The 19,137-nt window shown below is 37.1% G+C and overlaps 2 protein-coding genes across 2 annotated transcripts in view; one reads left to right on the top strand and one right to left on the bottom strand.

The window, feature by feature from the left end:
- Positions 1-19,137, top strand: part of LOC118741799 — a 354,618-nt gene that overhangs the window by 124,098 nt on the left and 211,383 nt on the right. The gene's annotated exons all lie outside the window — the stretch shown is intronic.
- LOC118740463 lies at positions 5,605-7,168 on the bottom strand. The gene is made up of 2 exons (XM_036472020.1): positions 5,806-7,168; positions 5,605-5,750 (listed from the first exon to the last, which is right to left on the bottom strand). Exons 1-2 carry the CDS (start codon positions 6,742-6,744, stop codon positions 5,739-5,741), a joined length of 951 nt encoding a protein of 316 aa, XP_036327913.1. The 5' UTR covers positions 6,745-7,168; the 3' UTR covers positions 5,605-5,738.

The raw sequence follows: 19,137 nt of genomic DNA, 5'->3' as shown, positions 1-19,137 counted from the left end.
GGCAGGTACGGTGATCCTAGGAAGCGAAGTCTAATCTTGATACAAGTTTCACAGCGGCACACAATGTACTCTGTCTGTGTAAAAAACATTCAGGTTTGCAAATGCTTATTAAACTACAATGGCCAGTAGGAAAGCCTCTAGCAATGATTTTTTGGTTTTTGTATTTGTGGATATATCCAGGTTATATGATTTAGCTGGTCTATTAATGGGGATTCATGGCAGACCGATAAATTCCTGCGCAGCCTCCTTCCTGGCGAGAATATTTGCCACTGCCTTGCCAAGATTCCCAGTCCCTGTGGCCCAGTATCCAAATGGAGGAAACATGGTTTCTGGATCAGATGAGTATTAAAAATTAAAACTTGAGGTATTCTGGTGTACTGTCAGGGCGATACTCGTCGCCATGTTTTCAGAGTGTATGTTTATTTATCGTCAAATTTTCCTTTAAATATCTACCTCTCGTATATATAGTTTAATGGCACACACCTCAGCCCGAAATTCAGAGTTTATTTGCTACATGTTAGTGAAAAAGAGAAAAGGAATCTTCAGCTTTTTATGTTTAACACATACCCTTGCACCGACGCCATGGCCAGTTTCGAAGCCATAAGGGTATCAAATATGCCTACTCTGTCGAAGGTTTGGTCGTTCATTGTCACAGATGATTCTGTTAGGGAAAAAGACTTTGAAGTTATGTTTTGGTGTAAAAATTAGATGCTCTTTTTTATTACAAAGCGTAGAGGAGGAAGGTCTAGTTGCATTAGAGCCGTTAGGTTTGGCCAGCAGAGAATCCGAACGTGGCATACTTCTGCTTGGGTCCTAACGACCCTCTAAGCGAGCATTGAACGAATCTTATTTACCAGCACTTAATATGATCCATGCCTTTAAACCGAGCTGCACATGCTATCGAAGGTGGCATTGTCAAAAGCACCCACAACGTCTACAGAAATGCACAAGACGAATTCAAACTTAGTGATGGCATTGCTAATTCTGGCAATCAGATATTTCAGGCATTTCAATTATTGAGAAAAGGGTATTTTTTATAGCGAATCGTCTCGTTTGCTTTCCAGTTTCACACTTGTCAGGGTTTATGTTGAACCCGTTTTTACTACATTACTACGTAATTTGGCAGCTTAGTTTTGAAGAACGTTAGAGAGCGTAGCCCTGCGCATCGAAGCCGTTTTCATGTCTTCACTATAAAAGCAGCGTAGTTAATCTACTACGATGGTCCATAATAGTGGGTAAAGTGACTGTAGGTTTTGAGAGCGCTTGCTATTCAGCGGCATGTGATAACTCCACCTTGACTTGCGTCGAACCCCATTATCTATTAGAGAGGATTTCGTATCATCGAAGGCACACTTTACGTCTAGGAAACAACCAAACCTCGCCTCTTATAGTTAGTGAAGGATACAATAGTTTGAAGTGAGGCCAGGAGATTCTTTTAGACAACTAATCTCCTTATTGTACTCAGTGAGGGCATATTTGTACGTATCACATTCATAGGTTCTTTTAAATCCCAGTCTGTAGTTTTTGGTCTTCGGCAGGAGCCATAAGATAGCTAATGACAGCATAATCAGAAAACGCTAGAACTGAACTGATGTCTTTCTGTTGAGGTAATAAGTAAATTCTTTTCTGTCGACTTTGATTGGTGGCGCTGTATGGTGTCCTTATTGCGCTTACGATATCTATATGTTAATTTAGTATATACACAAATCTATATACGTACGAGTTGTTACATTTTTCGACAGAAACATTTATTTAATCGAAAATGGTGGCGCATTTATCTTAGGCAATGCATTATCTGCCGTTTTGCGTAAATAACCAGTTTCTATCGCGAAATTGTATTTAAATGAAAACTTAAAAAAAAAAAACTAAAATTGTAAAAATAACCACTCGTGCTCATATACCCGTAGTTGTGTATGTATCGTATACACCTCGTAGCACCATAAACAGTCAGCTACCACGTTTACTCGTACGCCTTAACTTAAAAGTCAAATAATACTAAACATCTTCTACACCAATATTTAATTACTTTTAAATAGAAACCTACCTTGGATAAAGGGCAACCTATATACCAAAAATTTCATCTTTCGAGTTATCGTGTACACGGACAGATGGCCGGACGGATAGACAGACATGGCTTAATCGACTTCTCTTTTCATTCTGATCAATTCCCTACAAGACATATTACTGGCAAATGACCGGTCACCTGACGGTCAGTGCTGATGCAATAATGCTGCAATTTCCTCAGCAGAAATTCGGGGGGAATATGAAAAACCTGACCAGTTCTTTTGTGTAGATGTGACTCTGCGTCCCTTTCTCACATGGGGATTTTACCAGCAGTGCTAGAAGGTCTCTTTTCTACTTATTGTATTTCCTAGGTGTAGCAGGCAATAAAAAAGAGGCCGATCACGAAAACGCACAAGTTCACTCGCTCGATGCTATTTAACGAATGTCTTTATTTCGTTTTTCTTGTCTCTACCCAGACGCTTTCCATATACAGAGTTGTATTTCTACAGCGTTATATTTCTTAAATCTAGGTCATTTGCATTTACATGGTTGTATTCTCTAAATCTAGGTCATACTTATAGCAATATTCTACTACAATTTCTACTACAATTCGGCCATCCTGATTATGTGATCTCCTGATCATCATAGCTTTCACGACCCTTGAACCAAGGTTTTATATTGGAAGCAGCCCAAACACCTTTATAAGGAGTTCTGGATTGCTGAAAATTCTCTACATCTTCCAACAAGTAACGGTCATTTCGCAAAACTTTTGAGACTCGATAAGGACCTCTAAATTTGGGAATTAGTTTTCTAGATATGCCGGCGTGTGAATCGAAATTTGTTACCATGACATAATCTCCATTGACATACTTGACTGACGGTTTTCTCTTGCTATTGACATACTGCTCGTTATATTTTTGTACTTTATTCTCAGCTTGAGCTGCCTTGCTTCTAATCTCGTCGAGAGTCCGACATTCCTGATTTTCATTTCCACTAACATTATTTAACGATTCTTGAAGATAGTCCTCTATTTTGCCCCTTTGTCTTATTCCAAATAACATAACACTTGGATGTTCGTTAATAGATCTGTGATGCGTGTTATTGAGACAAAATTCAACCTGTTCTAACACAGAAACCCAATTTGTACCCCCTTTTTGATTGATCAATTTTGCTATCATTGGCCCAATAGTTCTGTTCACGCGCTCAACTTGGCCGTTTGCTTGCGGAGAACCAGTTACAATCTTAATATGCTGAATATTATGCGTCTCTGTATATTCCTTAAAATCTCCTGAAGTAAAACTAGTACCCCTATCCGATATAATACACTTTGGCTTACTATATGACCTAAAATATTCATTAAGCGCATTTATCACCTCTTTTGTGTTTGTTGTTTTAGTTGCGTATAACCGAGTAAACTTAGTGCAACTATCGATAACCACAAATATATACTTTCTCGATGTCGATTTGTCTACGGGACCATAGTGGTCGATATGAACAACTTCAAATGGTACTTTACTCTTTGGAATCGTATGTAAAAGGCCCTCATTCTTGTAATTTTTAGCTGCGAACGCTATGCATTGTAAACAATTTTGTATGTGGCTAATTACTTTATCACGCATTTTTGGGAACCAATATGTTTTCGATATAAGCTCAGTCACTTTATCTGTGCCCACATGCCCCATCTCATCGTGGTATTTATAAATTACATGTTCCTGCATGTCGGTTGGAACAAAAAACAACAAGCCTCCATCCCGTTTCTTTCTATACACCACCCCGTTTCGCATTTCGTACGAATTATGTTCCGTACGTTGTAATTCTTCACGGATTCTCTTCAACTCAGAATCTCTACCTTGACCAATGATTAGGCTTTCTTCGAAGGTATTTGTTTCTATCACCAATATATTTGTGCACCGACTCAACGCGTCAACGTGTTGCATGCGGTTTCCCGAACGATGTTCCAACACATAATCAAAATTTTGCAGCTCTAACGCCCACCTAGCAATCCTGGGATTAAGTTCCTTCTTATTCATTGTTAACGCAAGCGAATTACAGTCTGTCACTATCTTAAACTTTATACCCTGAAGATAAATTCGGAAACGTTGTAGTGCGTTTACAATAGCTAAAGCTTCAAGCTCAAAACTATGATACTTGGACTCAGCTGGCGTTGTCCTTTTCGAAAAATGAAAAATAGGGTGCATTTTCCCGTCTTTCTTCTTTTGCAGAAGTATTGCCCCATAACCGATGGAACTTGCATCACAATGCAATTCCGTAGCATCAGCCGGATCATACAAAGCAAGAATGGGTGATTCGATCAATTTTCTTTTCAAATTTTCAAAACATTCTAGTTCCGGTTTTCCAAATTTAAACTCCTTATCTTTCTTGATTAAATCATAAAGCGGTTTTGCTAATATGGAAAAATCTTTCACGAACCTGCGGAAGTAGGAACACAAACCCAAGAAACTCTGAACGGCATGGAGCTTTTGTGGCACAGGAAAATTTTGTATAGCTTGAAGACCTTTTTCATCAGCTCGTATTCCATCTCCTGTAATCATATAACCTAAGTACTTGACACTGGTTACAAAAAACTCGCATTTATCTAATCGAAGTTCTAGTTTGTTATCAACCAATTTCGCAAATACTTCTTTCAAAATTTCAAAATGTTCTTCTTCGTTTTCCGTTGCTATCATTATATCATCTAAGTACACTATCAACTTTCCGTCCCTTATCATATCAGCAAACACCTTGTTCACAAATCTTTGAAACATGGACGGTGCATTTTTTAAGCCGAAGGGCATCCGCAAGAATTCGTATTGACCCATGGGTGTGACAAACGATGTGTATTTAACCGACTCTTCGTTCATGAACACATGGTAAAACCCGTTTTTCAAATCGAGCTTAGTGAAAATTTTCTTCTTCCCTAATCTATCCAGCAAATCGTCAATAAGCGGTATCTTTACAAGTCATTTTATTTAAAACGCGATAATCTACGCACATTCGCAGTTCACCTGACTTTTTCCTAACCAGAACTATAGGAGAAACAAATTCCGATTCACTCACCCTAATATATCCTTTATCTAAGTATTCGTCTAGTAATTTTTGCAATTCTTTCTTTTCAGCATACGACAGGCGTCGCGGTGGACAGCCAAATGGTTTTGTGTTTTCTAAATTCAATTTCATAAAGCACTTTGTCAATGGTTCGTCGGGTCGTTTCGGCTTTACATATTTCTGCTTAAAAATATCTAACAATTTACCTCTATCTTTAGAATTCAGTTGATCACCCATACATAAATCCAATTCGTTTTCTTTATCATATTCTAAAGTACTCAAAAATTTCGGAAATTCATTTTCTGTTTCAACTTTACTTTCAGTTTTGCCAGCATCTACACATTCTTCACTCGGTTTTTTATAGCTAACATTTTCATCTCTCAACAAGTCTTCATTAACGATCGTTTTCGAAACATTTTCAACCTTACACAACTTTAGCCTACCTGCTCTCAAAAAATCTCTTCCGAGTATAGCATCGAAGCTCATAGACTCATCGGCCACCACCAGCATACTTATCTCAATAACTTGTTTCATTCCACTAACAAGGCAACGAACTTTTCCAAAAACTTTAAGTTTGCTTTTATTAATTCCGAAAAAACATTTATTATCATATTTCATTACACTTTTAATCAAACTCAAATTATGCGATAAACTGGAGCGTCTGATGAAACTCACTGGGCTGCCGGAGTCTATGAGGCATTCTAAATTTAAACAAACATTTTTATCATCAATCAACTTTATGTTAAAATACCTTACATATTCATTGTCTTCCAAAAATTGAACTGCGAATTTCTTGTCAGGACAAGCTGCAACACGATGCTCGAGGCTTCCACACGCAAAACAGGCACCCATTTCTCGCTTCGGCTTTTTGCATTCTGCGGCGAAATGTCCTAAAGAATTGCAGTTGTAGCAGCGAATTACCATCGTTCCTTTCTGCACCTTCGCGTTTGTAGACGTAGGGACTGCTTTAGCTGAGGTCACGCTCTTCTTTAGTTGAATTTTCGAAAATGCTTGCACCAGGCTGGCTGTAGACAAATAGCACTGCATGTGTGCTTGTGTTCTAAGCTGTTCATCCGGGATACCCTCAATAATGCAGTCAACAAGTTCGTCCTCCTCAATTGATATCTTCTTTGCCATCGCGGTTTTTTCTTTAAAATAATCAAGGAATGATTCACTGTGGATCCATTTACGCATTTCGAACTTGCGCCGAAGAATCATTTTATTTTCTTTAACTTCGAAGAACTCCGCCAGCTGCTTAAGTAACTCTGCAACATGTTCGGTAACCAAATTCGGTTTTGATTGCAGCCATTGTCGGGATTTGCCCTTTAATTTGTTCATCAAAAGCAAATTTTCATCCAACACATAAAGCGATGTTAAATTTTTAAACTGTTCAACCCAAACTTCAAAATCAGCTTCGTCATTAAATTCCGGCAAAAACTCTTTGACCACATCGAATGGCAACTCTGTAGCAGCGGCGTCAGTTTCGCATATCTGTGTTCGCATTTTGGTTAGCAACAACTCATTTTGGTGCGTTAGAATTTCGCATTGATTTTTTAGTTTACTTAGCTCTGCTTTAAGTGTGCGTATGTCATCATGTCCGAGCGAAGCCTCACCAACACCAGCTTCTTCGGCAGCAATCGGGCAATTTCCACGTGTCGCTTGGGGAACTTCGTTTAAACGCTTAACAAGGTCCATCTTCGTTCCGCTTGTCTTAAGACTCAAACGCTGCAGCCACTATTTCAGTTGTGTTGTTGTGTATGTTTCTACCGCAATGGTGTCCTCCATCTTGCACGCTGACTTTAACTTTGTTACACGTAAATAGTTAGTTATTTTTCTCTTTGTGTCCATGAGCGCTATAAACTTTTTAATTTCGTCGCAACCTTAGCAGGTATTATGCAGACCAAATGTTTGTACGAGGGCGCAAAACACTAAAAAAAAATTGGGATATCAATCCTACTTCTGGCGACTGTAGCAGGCAATAAAAAAGAGGCCGATCACGAAAACGCACAAGGTCACTCGCTCGATGCTATTTAACGAATGTCTTTATTTCGTTTTTCTTGTCTCTATCCAGACGCTTTCCATATACAGAGTTGTATTTCTACAGCGTTATATTTCTTAAATCTAGGTCATACTTATAGCAATATTCTACTACAATTTCTACTACATAGGGTTATTTTTACACATGTTTTTCTGTGTATTGGTGTATATTTTAGTGTGTTAGTGAAGAGGTCAGAAAAAAAGTCCTTTTCTTTTAGGGTTATGTATACATTTGTCTATATCTATCTCGATTCCTTTGGGCTGTTACAAACAACCGTTATGCGAACAAAGTTATAATACCCTGTGCAAAAGTGCTCTCGGAACATTTAACAAACAAAAGAAACATAAGAAGAACTGGTGAAGATATCGTGTCCCTATTACAATTCACATGACTGTACATCACGATTTATGATCACCGTTTACATTTATCCCAACATTTGTATATGTTTTATAATTAAATCTTTATTTTTTCTTTTCTGGTCGTATCGGCACTGGTTGGGAATTAAAAAATGCATATTTCAATGGAGAAGTATGCGTCTTCACACACATTTATACATACATATATATGTATGTATCTAAATACCACTCTAATCCCATGACTCACTGTACCAGCCGCCACGACCAGCAATTCATAACTATCGCTGAAGTCTTCCCTGTTGTTAGATATCAACATAATTTATTTTTATGTGGATAACTATGTACATACATACTACATACATACAATTTCAAACAATTTTGTGTCGTCTTTCCTTCTATGCGCAAATCTGGAGCGAGTGGTTTGCTACTAACTACTTGCACTTAAGTGGTTGGTGATGCAGTTGCCCTCCTTCACCCGGCGATTGTCGCTTAAGTAATTTTATTTATAATAAAATTCTCACACTCATCGAAAAAGAGTGCAATTTGCGAATTTTCAATGTTGTCTTTTATTGTTTTAAATAACATAAGTATATACTTAGATACATACGCACACTTGCATACAATCATATATGTACGTGGATATATTCTGGACTAAATACACTTTCAATTTCACTGCGTTGTTGTTGACACATATATGTATATACATAAATGCATTTGGTCTTAGTCTTTATTGTGAATTTCCGGCCGTTCTTTCATTTATTTATGTTGTTGGTTGTTTTATAAATTTAATTTGTTTCTTTTCATAAGCTATTTGATTGTGGCCTGTTGTGCGCCTAACAGCTCAGCTGTTAGTGTGGTCCCTCTGCCACATTGCGACATGTTGCGCGCCTGTTGAAAATTAAATTTATTGGCAGTTAAAATGTTGCGCGCTTCTCATGGCTCCCGTTCATAAGCGCTGGAGTTATATACACAGTATGTCCGTATGTATGTATGTATTTATATTTGAGTTAGCGAATAAACTTAAGGCAGCTAATGCGATGTGGGTATGCCTGTAGAACTTTATAAAAAACTTTTCAAATAGTTTTCTCTATCGCAGTAAAAATTTAAACAATGCCAACCAACTGTACCAACTCAGTTGGCAAAATAACCAATACAGCGCCCTTTGATCTTCTTGAGTAGGAGACTTTCTTATGAATCGCTTATTCCATACAAAAGGAGAGAATAGAGAATAAACGAAGAAATTGTCACAGAGATTTCCTATTGCATTTATGACAATATTTTTAGTATTTTGTTTTTAAGAAACTTATCTCTGATTGGCACTTATTTCGCTTAAACTCCAATCCGCTGGCGCCAATTAGGAAGACCGACTAAAACTGTATCCCTCCTCAACTTGTCCTTCCAACGTATCCCTAGGCATCCGTTTCTTTTACCACCACCAGCAGGTACCACATCGAATACTTCGAGGGTTGGAGCATTTGCTGAGGTACTGCATTTTAATTCGATGCGCTTTGTCTAAATACTCTGAGGACTGCCTAAGCAGACGACCTAGTGAGATATCTATAAAGTAACTATTCCGGAAGCTGTAGCTGAGCGATTCAGTTCTGTAGACTAAAGAAATCACAGGATAAGCAGTCGCCTTGTCTGAAATCTCATCTAGTATCAAATGGTACAGAAAAGTGCTCCTCTATTCTAGCTAATGCTGTGGTTTAACGATTAATTTAACAGGGTGAAGTTTTCCTACGTTTCTCTTCCCTCTCAGACATCAAGCATTCACAGCATCGTCCTGTAGGCAGTATCTTTTTTCTCAGCAGGGGCTTGACATTTCTCGTCGTTTCAACTGTGATTGCGGATTAGCTGAAATCCTATGACTTTCTCAACGATGGTTCGTAGGGAACGAGAAATGTGTTTTCATTGCTCGCAGTGATCCATGTGATTAATAGTGCCCTTTTTTTGGGAGTCTGTTACGCTTGCAGTTTTTCAACCTCGCGCTTTTTTGCGTTTAAATACGTAGATTCTTTCCTGCACAGAGCTGTGTGAGTGTCTTGGCTACAACAATAAAGTGATCCGAGTCAAAGTTAGATCCTAAGACACTGTGAACGTACCTTGCATCCATAACAACATGATTTATTCGGTGATATCCACGAAGCCTGGAAATCTTTGTGTTAGAAGCTTATGCTTATCTTTTTATCTTTCTGGCTTTACTCTGAAATCTATTACGATCCTAAAGTTTATATAAGCGATTTTTGATCATATTTTCCTTGCCTTCCGTCCAGGCGTGGGTGAAATGAGCGCAATATTGAAGAATCCCGCTTTAACGCGAACTTTAGCGAGACGCTCTTTCACTGAAGGGAAGGACGACGAGTCACTAGTTCCGACACTTCCTCTCAATTAAATGGCTGCTGTAATTAACGTCTTAAGTTCTGGCCTGTCCATCTTACGAAGACATTAACTAACCTCTCAGAGGCGCCCTAACTATTAAGGAAGCGAATATTTCAGCTGCATGCTCTCAAGTCATAGTCCTAAAAACGTTTTCTGCGTCGTTATAAATTTTTTTTTCGGACATCTTTATATAGCGAACCGCTTGCTCGAAGACAGAAACCCGCTTGCAGCCGCACCTTACAACGAACATTCTACGCAGACTTCATGAATTTAAAAAACCAATATATGGGAGTGGATCCACTGAAGGTGTCTTTCTTTCTGCCCTGTTCCAAAACTAGCAGTTTTCGCATTGAGTATAGTCGAGTAATTGTAACTCGATACCCAGACCACATTTCACGTCATGATAAAAATACAAATACAAACACAATTTTCATGTTGGTTTATTTCGCTTGTAGCACTTCCCTGCAGTTCGCAATTCTAATTTTACCTTTTGGTATAATTTTTGGCTGGCACGCAAAAGTAGCATTGAAGAAAATTGATTCTAACTTCCTACTTTAGTGTTGATTAATTTTTAATTTCACATAAGAGTCTTCTCAAATACATCTTCTTCAAAGCTCATGCGGCATATTTATGTTTCCACACACAAAATATTACCCAAAAAGTCCCACCGCGGCTTACCTTTCAACTCTGCACATCTAATGAAATATTCATTTTGTGAACTTTGCAATTCAATTATGTGAATTTTTAATGCACGATAAGTTATATTTTTACTGCATAAATTTAAAGCTGCTGTGTGTTGCAACTTGCTCGAAATTCACAAGTTGAGTAACAAACTTATTGTCTCCTCGTTACGTGTAGAGTCACATTATTGCATATATCTGCCTTTTGCTTGGTTGGTGTTGATGTTACCACACTTTGCCCAATGCTACACCAAAAAGCTTCCGCTTTTCTCACCTCAAATGATTTATGAACGGAATTCAAACGCGTAAATTTAATGCGCTCTCTTGTTTCACTAAGCATCCGTATAATTTTGTATTTGTAACTGCACTGCGGCGCATATCAAATATGTGCCGCTGCACCCAGTGGCTATAAATGTCATAGAATTCCATGACACTTAAACCAGCACCGTTTGAAGTTCACTTTTTTCCCGCTCTTTTAGTTTAAGTTTAATTGCTGCGCTTCCTCATTTCTGAGAACACTCTACCGCTACGAAGAACTCTTAATGCAACAAATTAGCTAATTTCGTTATCAACACCTCGTTGGCTGGCTGCGTTGCATGCAGTTGCCGCATATAAGAATGTCATTAGCGTCTTTTAGCACTTTATTGCTGCTGCATTATTTGGTTTTGAAAGTTGAGATGTGAGACATGTATGTATGTAAGTGTATTTGTACTTACACCAACAGCACCCTAGAATAGGCGGATGTCACCTTGAGCATTTAAAATAGAGACTATCAGGCCTATTCTGCTTGTAACCGAACATTTTGTAACAAGCTAATTTTGTTACCAACAATTGTCACCACTTCTTGTAACCGCAATTCTATTTACCTTGGTAACGTTTTAATTTGTTCAGCAATTCAGCTATGGAGTTTTGTGTAAATTCTGGTGTTGCATATTTCACGGGGCAATATTTTGTTACCTGCTCATGAGATGGTAACAAAATTAACCGGTTACAAGAGTGTGGAGAATACGAAAAGGGTTTAAAAATTGACAGTAACTTTACTAACCGGTAACAAAATTTTTGTTACCAACGCAGAATAGGCCTGTATTTGTGGTTATTTTTAAAGCGCTCTGAATAGCATTGCGTTTGGTTTGTAATAGGCAGGGAGTTTGTCGCTATGCTTGCTCCAATTAGACTTGGTATGGAAGACTGATTTCCGTATTTTTTAATAGAAATTTATAGTATGTATTTCAATGCTCTTATTTATAAGCTTTAACGAAAACACTGCGTTTGGTATGTATTTAGCTTAGCGCTTAGAGAAAGTACACACTTAGGCTTTCTGCACATTGGTCGTCCAATCATAGCAACTTCATCGTCACAATCATGATGCAACTATTACATGTCGACTACATTTCCGAACACTCGGTCGTGATATTTCAATTCATTTGGCGTCTAAAAATTGACTTGGAGCAGGTATTTTCTGTTTTTCTGGTTGATATTTTCGCGAAATATTTACAAAAACCTGCAATTTTTAAAATATGGACTGTGCTGCAACAATTCTAGAAATAAATTTTCAGTAATATCTCTTCTTTTCTTTTCCTGAAATGTATTTTGTGCATGCACACAGAGCATTTTTAAAATTTCGTCATCTCTTCTATCTATATATATAAAAATTAAGCCGAAAAAAAGTGTGCGTTTGTCCGTGGTAATCTCAGCAACGCGTGTAAGGAACACAATGAAAGTTTTACACATTGTTGGTGTTGCTTTGCCAAAGGTTTCTGTGAAGTTTGGTTGAAATCCGATAACGCGTGTGTGTGCCGTGCGTCGGTTAAGTGAGTGTGTTTTTGCTATTTGCCGCACGTATTTTTTGTACCGCACATAGCATTCATTAGAATTGAATACATTTTGGTCGTGTGTGTCTGGGCCGATTATTATGAAATTTGGTATATATATATATTTTTCCACGGAGAAGGTTAGTATAATATGCTTATTGATTCCACTCGCCACCAGGTGGCGCTGCACGAGGACCCGGGTAACCCTAGGATGTGTTTTTACATTGTGGGTATCAAATCAAAGCTACTGATGAGTGCTTTAATACAGAGTATTTTTTAGATCTCTGAGTGACCAGGGTCTCGAGATATAGCCGAAAAGGTGGACCAAGGTACCCTTGGATGTGTTTGTACAATATGGGTATCAGATGGAAGCTGTTGATGAAAGCTTTTAAGTGAAGTAATTTTTACTGCCCGTTTCCGGGATAAAGAAAGGAGATGGAGCTGGAGATGGAAGAGGAAAAGGAATAGCTACAGGAAGAGGAAGAGGAAGAGGAAGAGGAAGAGGAAGAGGAAGAGGAAGAGGAAGAGGAAGAGAAAGAGAAAGAGAAAGAGAAAGAGGAAGAGGAAGAGGAAGAGGAAGAGGAAGAGGAAGAGGAAGAGGAAGAGGAAGACCACTTATTATTAAAAATAAAAAAAAAAATTCTAAAAAAATTTTAAAATGTTACATATACGCTTATTATATAAACGTTAATCTGAAGTCAGTTATAGTGAAAAATTCATTGTATCATTACCGGCGTGATTGGTGATCGTTTCCTTAATTTTTTGCAGAAGGGTTATGCTAATATGAGACATTACCTATATCATTCATATATTTACGTATTACCTGTGTACTCACAAATATACGGTTGAAGCAAATATATGTCAGTTTTTTTACTTCGCCTGGAAAAGTTTATATTAATTTAAGAAGAGTAAATAGAACTTATTTTATATCAGACTTCACGCAAAAAAGTCATTTGCACCTGAACACATAGCTGGGTTAAAGCGAAGGGGAATAGAACAGTTCTCTTCTCCTTCTCCGCTTTTTCGTACACGACGAAGTGTATGTATCATACGATTGATGTTGTGGTTTATGTGTAAAGGGGAGCGCATCTATGCAAATGCAGAACGGAACAACGACGCGCTCAAACTTCCTTTCTGATCTGATTTTCAAGCAAACAACAAGTGAGTATTTTTTCTCCAGAGAAAACCACGTTTTTAAAATTGTTTTCTGATAAAAACAACCATTTGAGTAAATATTTAGAATATTTTGCATCTATTTGATAGGAAATGACCTGGATTACCGCCACACATGCTAAACTTGAAAATAGGAGCACCGATTATTATGTTGAAAAACATAAATCAACCACGACTATGTAATGGCACTCGATTAACAGTTAAGAGATTGATGAATAACGTCATTGAAGCAACAATTTTGAATGGAAAATACTCTGGTGAAGACGTTTTAATACCGCGAATACCAATGATACCATCGGATATGCCGTTTGAATTCAAACGTCTTCAATTTCCTGTTCGCCTTGCATTCGCGATTACTATCAATAAGTCACAAGGCCAAACTTTATCAATTTGTGGTATTGATTTAGAATACCCATGTTTTTCTCATGGCCAACTTTATGTTTCATGCTCAAGAGTTGGTAAGCCATCGGTATTGTTCATTTATTCAACAACGCATGGAAAAACGAAGAATATTGTATACCAAAGAGCATTACAATAAAAAAAGTAATAAAGTAAATCACATCAAACGTTTTTTAATTGCTACTACTATTCAAAACTTCTTTCATTATTATTCATGCGCGAGAATTTTTTTAAAAAACACACAGTATTTTTCGGCTTAATTTAATTAATTAATCTAGATTTTTTTAAAGACGACCAGCGGAACGGGCGGGTTTTCGCTAGTGTTTTATAGTTAAAACGCTCACATTTACTGAATTTTATAGCAATTATCCACTTTTTCGACAGATTTTATGCCAAAGACACAAATTTTTATGCTATTTTAATGCAAATATTAACGTTTTCACTAATTTTTCCCCATAAAATGTAAACAAGCAATGCGTGCACAACGATTAGTCGTTAGTTCCGAACTTATCCGTTTCTGCATCTTTTACGATTTGCCGATAACTAGCCGAAAACGACAAGTGTGCAGATCTCCTTTAAAATGCATGTGCTCGGCCCAAAATTTCAGGGCGAGACGATAACGCAACTATGATTGGAGTAGGATGTGTTAGATACGGTTATAGTTGGTGAACGTCTTGTGGCCCGTTGCAGCACTGTTTCGACCCGTAGGTGACTCCAATGGTATACCTAGAAATATAACCAATTAGAAGCGCTGTAAATCACAGATATTTGTCAGACTTACATCTAATAGATCGTCTCTTAGTGTTATCAAAGCTGTACAATGACTGAGAAAGCATTCGACTGTCTCGATTGCCTCGTCTCTATATGTACAACTACGGCTATAGTCGTTCCCATTCAGTTGGTATACATTATGGAGATATTCACAGCCAGGCTAAAAGGCAATCCGCGAGGGGAAGGGTCCTAAACCTTTTCTTATTTGCCTAGGACAAACGAGTGAATCTACTCTTAAAGTGTGTTCTAGAGACCATCACTCTGGGGGTAATGAGAGGTGTCATGGCAGAGAATACTGTTCAATATGGTTACCCTATCCAAAATCTTTGCTCCTTTCGATTCGCGTGAATTCATGTGCTGTAATGATTTTGAAAGTCGAGAGTTAGAATGAAGTACTTGGAGTAATTAAAATGTTTTCGTAGATGTCTAGAACATACAGGGAGGATTGAGAAATAATAGCTGTGATTCGATAGGTCAGAGAGATCAAATATATTTGTTGGCCATTTCAAATTTGACATTTACTTATTTACTTCTATTTTCGAGACAGAAATCTGTAACCACTGGGAATCGGTAGTGGGTTTAGATAGACTCAACTATTTGGCTATCCTATCGCTTGAAAAAACGCATATCATTTGAGAGTAAGGCCCTGTCTCCAGAGGAAAATACTGATGTCGTGATATCCATGTCGTAAAATATATTTCCAGTGGAGACCGAATATTTCTAATGGGCTGCAATATATGCCAGCGCTTATTGCTTGACATCTATTGCTGGCAATCTGGTAGTTTGACAGCCATATTTCCATTTGAAAGAAAGCGTGCTGGTGTTACCATCGATACAATTTTGATATGTAATCAAAATAAGAAGCTGTTCCCTATTTGACTATTTATGATTACGTTATAGGAAATTATTCAGCAAGTTTTATTAAGATTAAAATGTTTTTAAACACTGAAATACAGAGCATGCTGTCTGGTGGCGTCATGTGGCAGGTGCTTATATCAAGACATCAAAGTGCCCACACACAAAAACTTTCAATTATATTGCTCTCAACTATGTGTCAACATGACAGTTGGTAGGCAATCGGCGTTTGCCTGTGGAGTACTGAGGTTGGCATTTACAACCAGTGTTGCCGTTTAGATACAAATGTATTAAAATTTTGGCCTTAATTTTAAGGGACACTTCTTTTTCAGCCTCGCTGTACTATTGGATACATTTTCTCATAGAATTTTACTGACATAAGCCATTACTTTGAACAATTTTAGATACGTACTCCATATTTTAATGGAATACCGGATTCATGATTCCTTTCCATACAGAAGAGCCTAATCTTGTTAATCGATAAGAGAATATTTTGTTTATAACGAGTGCTTTTATTGAAAATATGCTCAGTATTTTGACATTTTTAAAGGATTCGTTTTTCTGGGTCAAAAAACGATAAATGTGGCGATTTTTTGGGTATGTACATTTCTTAAACATTTAACAGAATTTGAGTAAATTTTTTATTTATAAACAAAGACTATTAAGTTTTCCGTGAGATTATTTTTCAAGAAATTGATTGTGCGAATTGAGAAGATATATTCAAGATCAAAAGATTTGCTATATACATGATTTTTACAGTGGATACATTTGTCAATCCTTTCTCCTGAATACTCTAATTAACCCACGGCAACACTTTTTACAACGCCAACTTAGGGCTGAGAGTGCTTATTTTGAATTGCTCTAAGTACTCTCAACAATATCTTGGAGTGCAGATTCGCGTTCATAATGGCATAGTTAGACAAAAATATTTGAACTTCGAATGCAATTAAAACCGCAAACTGATGGGTATACAGAATAACATTAAAAAAAAAAAAAACAATCTCAACTCCAGGTTGACAATGAAAACGCACCTCAACTGTTAAAAGGTAATGAATTCGCATATGTTGAACGTCAATTTTCGAATAAATCCGAGCAAATCTTCGGAAATACTGAACTCCATACCCAAATAAAATATTTGGCACTTAGACTATTTTCTTCCCTAATTTGTGATGCATTTTTCGATGTTGTTCTACACAAGACACAGTATTGAAGCAGTTGGTCAACCTAATTTGTTTTTCTTTGGATCTAGTGCATGATACAAATATAGCAAGGTAGAACCGTTCTCTCAATTTGTCGGCCATGATTTTTTCTTGAAGTTTGCCAACATTTTAAAATCATATAAAAGTGAAAAGAAAAAAACGAAATTGTTCGAAATTGTTGTTGCTTGAGATTGAAAATGAAAATTTGTGTGTGAGTTTGTGAGTAAATTTAAAAATTAAATTGTTTGGAAACGTCAAGAATTTTAAAAGTGACTCTCAGCGGTTCTATCTTAGTATATTTTTATCATGGTGGAATAATAACAAGGTGTTGTCAGTAGCGACGTGTTTGTTGTGATTTTGACAAGATCGGCATGCTTATTTTCAGTGCTGCCGATCTTAATTTTTATACTACTATTCGTTGGGAAATAGTATCTAAAATACTCCATTTTAGTAATTCGTTTTATCGCAATTTTTAAAGAACTTGGTGTTTTCAGAACAATATTCATATTTAAAATTGCTGGATTTGTATAATTTTTGTACTCAAAAAGTAGAAAAATAAAAGATATCGTGGTTATCAATGGAGAAAAACTTTCACAAAAATAGTATGGAAAGGCGATTTTTTATATTAAATAACTTTTGCTGCATTGTCATAATATTGAGCCAAATGAACTACTGATACACTAGAATAGAGTGGTGGCATGGTTAAATTAGGAATTCGCTTATATTATCGATATTTATGTGTTTTAATCTATTTAGAATATCATTTACAGTCTAATAGGAAATTGTCTTATTTTACGGCTTTTACTTTTTTAAAGTTACAATATATGTCCAAACTGTGTGGAGCTGCCGATACAAACATATATTCAGGCTAATAAGCCTGTAATTATACATTTTTCTACATTTAATTTGAAGTAGTATGCACCAACGGATTAAAAGTAGTAAATAATTAGTACCTTTTCTAGTACTTTAAAATGCGTGACCGGAATAGACCTGCCGGAAAAGTGAGGTTAAGTTACTGACAACACCTTGTTATTATTACACCATGATTTTTATCATGATTTAGTGTATAAATTGTTAGATTTTACTCTAAATGATCCCATTTTTTATCTATTTATTTCAAACCCGCTTCCGAATGGCAGACATTTTTTTTGTGAGAAGCAGAGTTACACTCGGAAGTTTGCCACTGGCCTGATGAGAGGTGACAGATTTTAGAAAATAACTTCAATGGTGGTCAGATCCTTTTGTCTAGTCTATATGTGTGGCTACTGCGGTTCAGATTATTTACTATTAACGAAAACTATTTTACCTATTTTAGTATTTCTTTTATCCGGGAAAGGACAAATGGCTGACTGGCAGCCAGAACCGCTTTAAAGGTCAAAGTTGCACTTTTAAGACCATGGCGACGAAGAATGAAAGGATTTTATATTTCAATTTAACGATTTTGGCTTTTGTTTTTTATTGCAAAAGCTTCCTACTCAATAAATATTTTTAATTTTTAATGCCAAAGTAATAATTGCCAATTCAACCTTCCCAGCCAAGCTGTCCGCTTCAATTATGCAAAAGTACAAGAACACATTACTCGCTGCAACGCCCAGGCTGTCAGCCCCACTCTTTTTCATTATACATTTGCTACTTTTTTCACTCAACACCTGTCGCAGGAATTCAAGTATATGCTTGCGCATATTTATAGGTGGACCGGCGTGGTGGCGCTTAGCCCTCCATAATTTGCGCCCAACATTTTTCACATCAAAATTGGGTCAGCCTAGTTGTTGAGGCAGATACTCGTACTCGTATTTGCTGTTGCTTCGGCTGCTGCTGCTCTAAAAATGTTGTCAAGCATTGCACTGACAAGTTGCTGCTCCACTTTGTGTGCCAAAACTGTTGCCAAAGCCATTCGTCACCTCTGCTTTATGTAGGAAGTGGTTTTACTTGTGCTGTTGTTGTTGTATATGCTGGTGTGCTATTTGTCAGCGATGCTGTAGCCCTTCTGAGTGCGTGTAAGTTGCGTGAAGAGCGTGTGCAGGTTTTTTCTTCGTTTATTAAAATTTTTAGTTTTTGTTTTTATGACTTAGTTTTGTTTATTTTTCCACTTCGTTGTTGTTTCTTCCGAAAATATTTTCTATTTAAACACTTAAGCTGCTTTTCAAGCAAAGTATTTGATTAGTACCAATTTGTTAAATGGGACGTGTTTGCTAAGCGTTTTGTTTCAAACCATTTCGTATTGCCTGTGGTAATGTTAAAAGTTCACAGGGGAATTTTGCAATATTCTCTGAGGCGGCAAAGTGAAAGTGCATATTTAGCGTAGCGATTTGTTGTTTTGCTGGAAGGTAATTAATCTTTCGAATATTATGGCTCATAAAACACAAGTAAACTGGGTCGTGCCAAATTATTTATGTGGGAAAATAGAAAACCAGAGCAGAGCGTCGC

Source organism: Rhagoletis pomonella, unplaced genomic scaffold (assembly GCF_013731165.1).
Source record: "Rhagoletis pomonella isolate Grant_MI unplaced genomic scaffold, Rhpom_1.0 Rhpom_scaffold_00006, whole genome shotgun sequence".
In the NCBI taxonomy this organism is placed as follows: domain Eukaryota; kingdom Metazoa; phylum Arthropoda; class Insecta; order Diptera; family Tephritidae; genus Rhagoletis; species Rhagoletis pomonella.
This window is presented reverse-complemented; position numbering and strand designations above follow the sequence as displayed.

Excerpts from the sequence above, each read along its gene's own strand:
- LOC118740463 (XM_036472020.1), bottom strand. The coding sequence starts at position 6,744 with ATGGACCTTGTTAAGCGTTTAAACGAAGTTCCCCAAGCGACACGTGGA.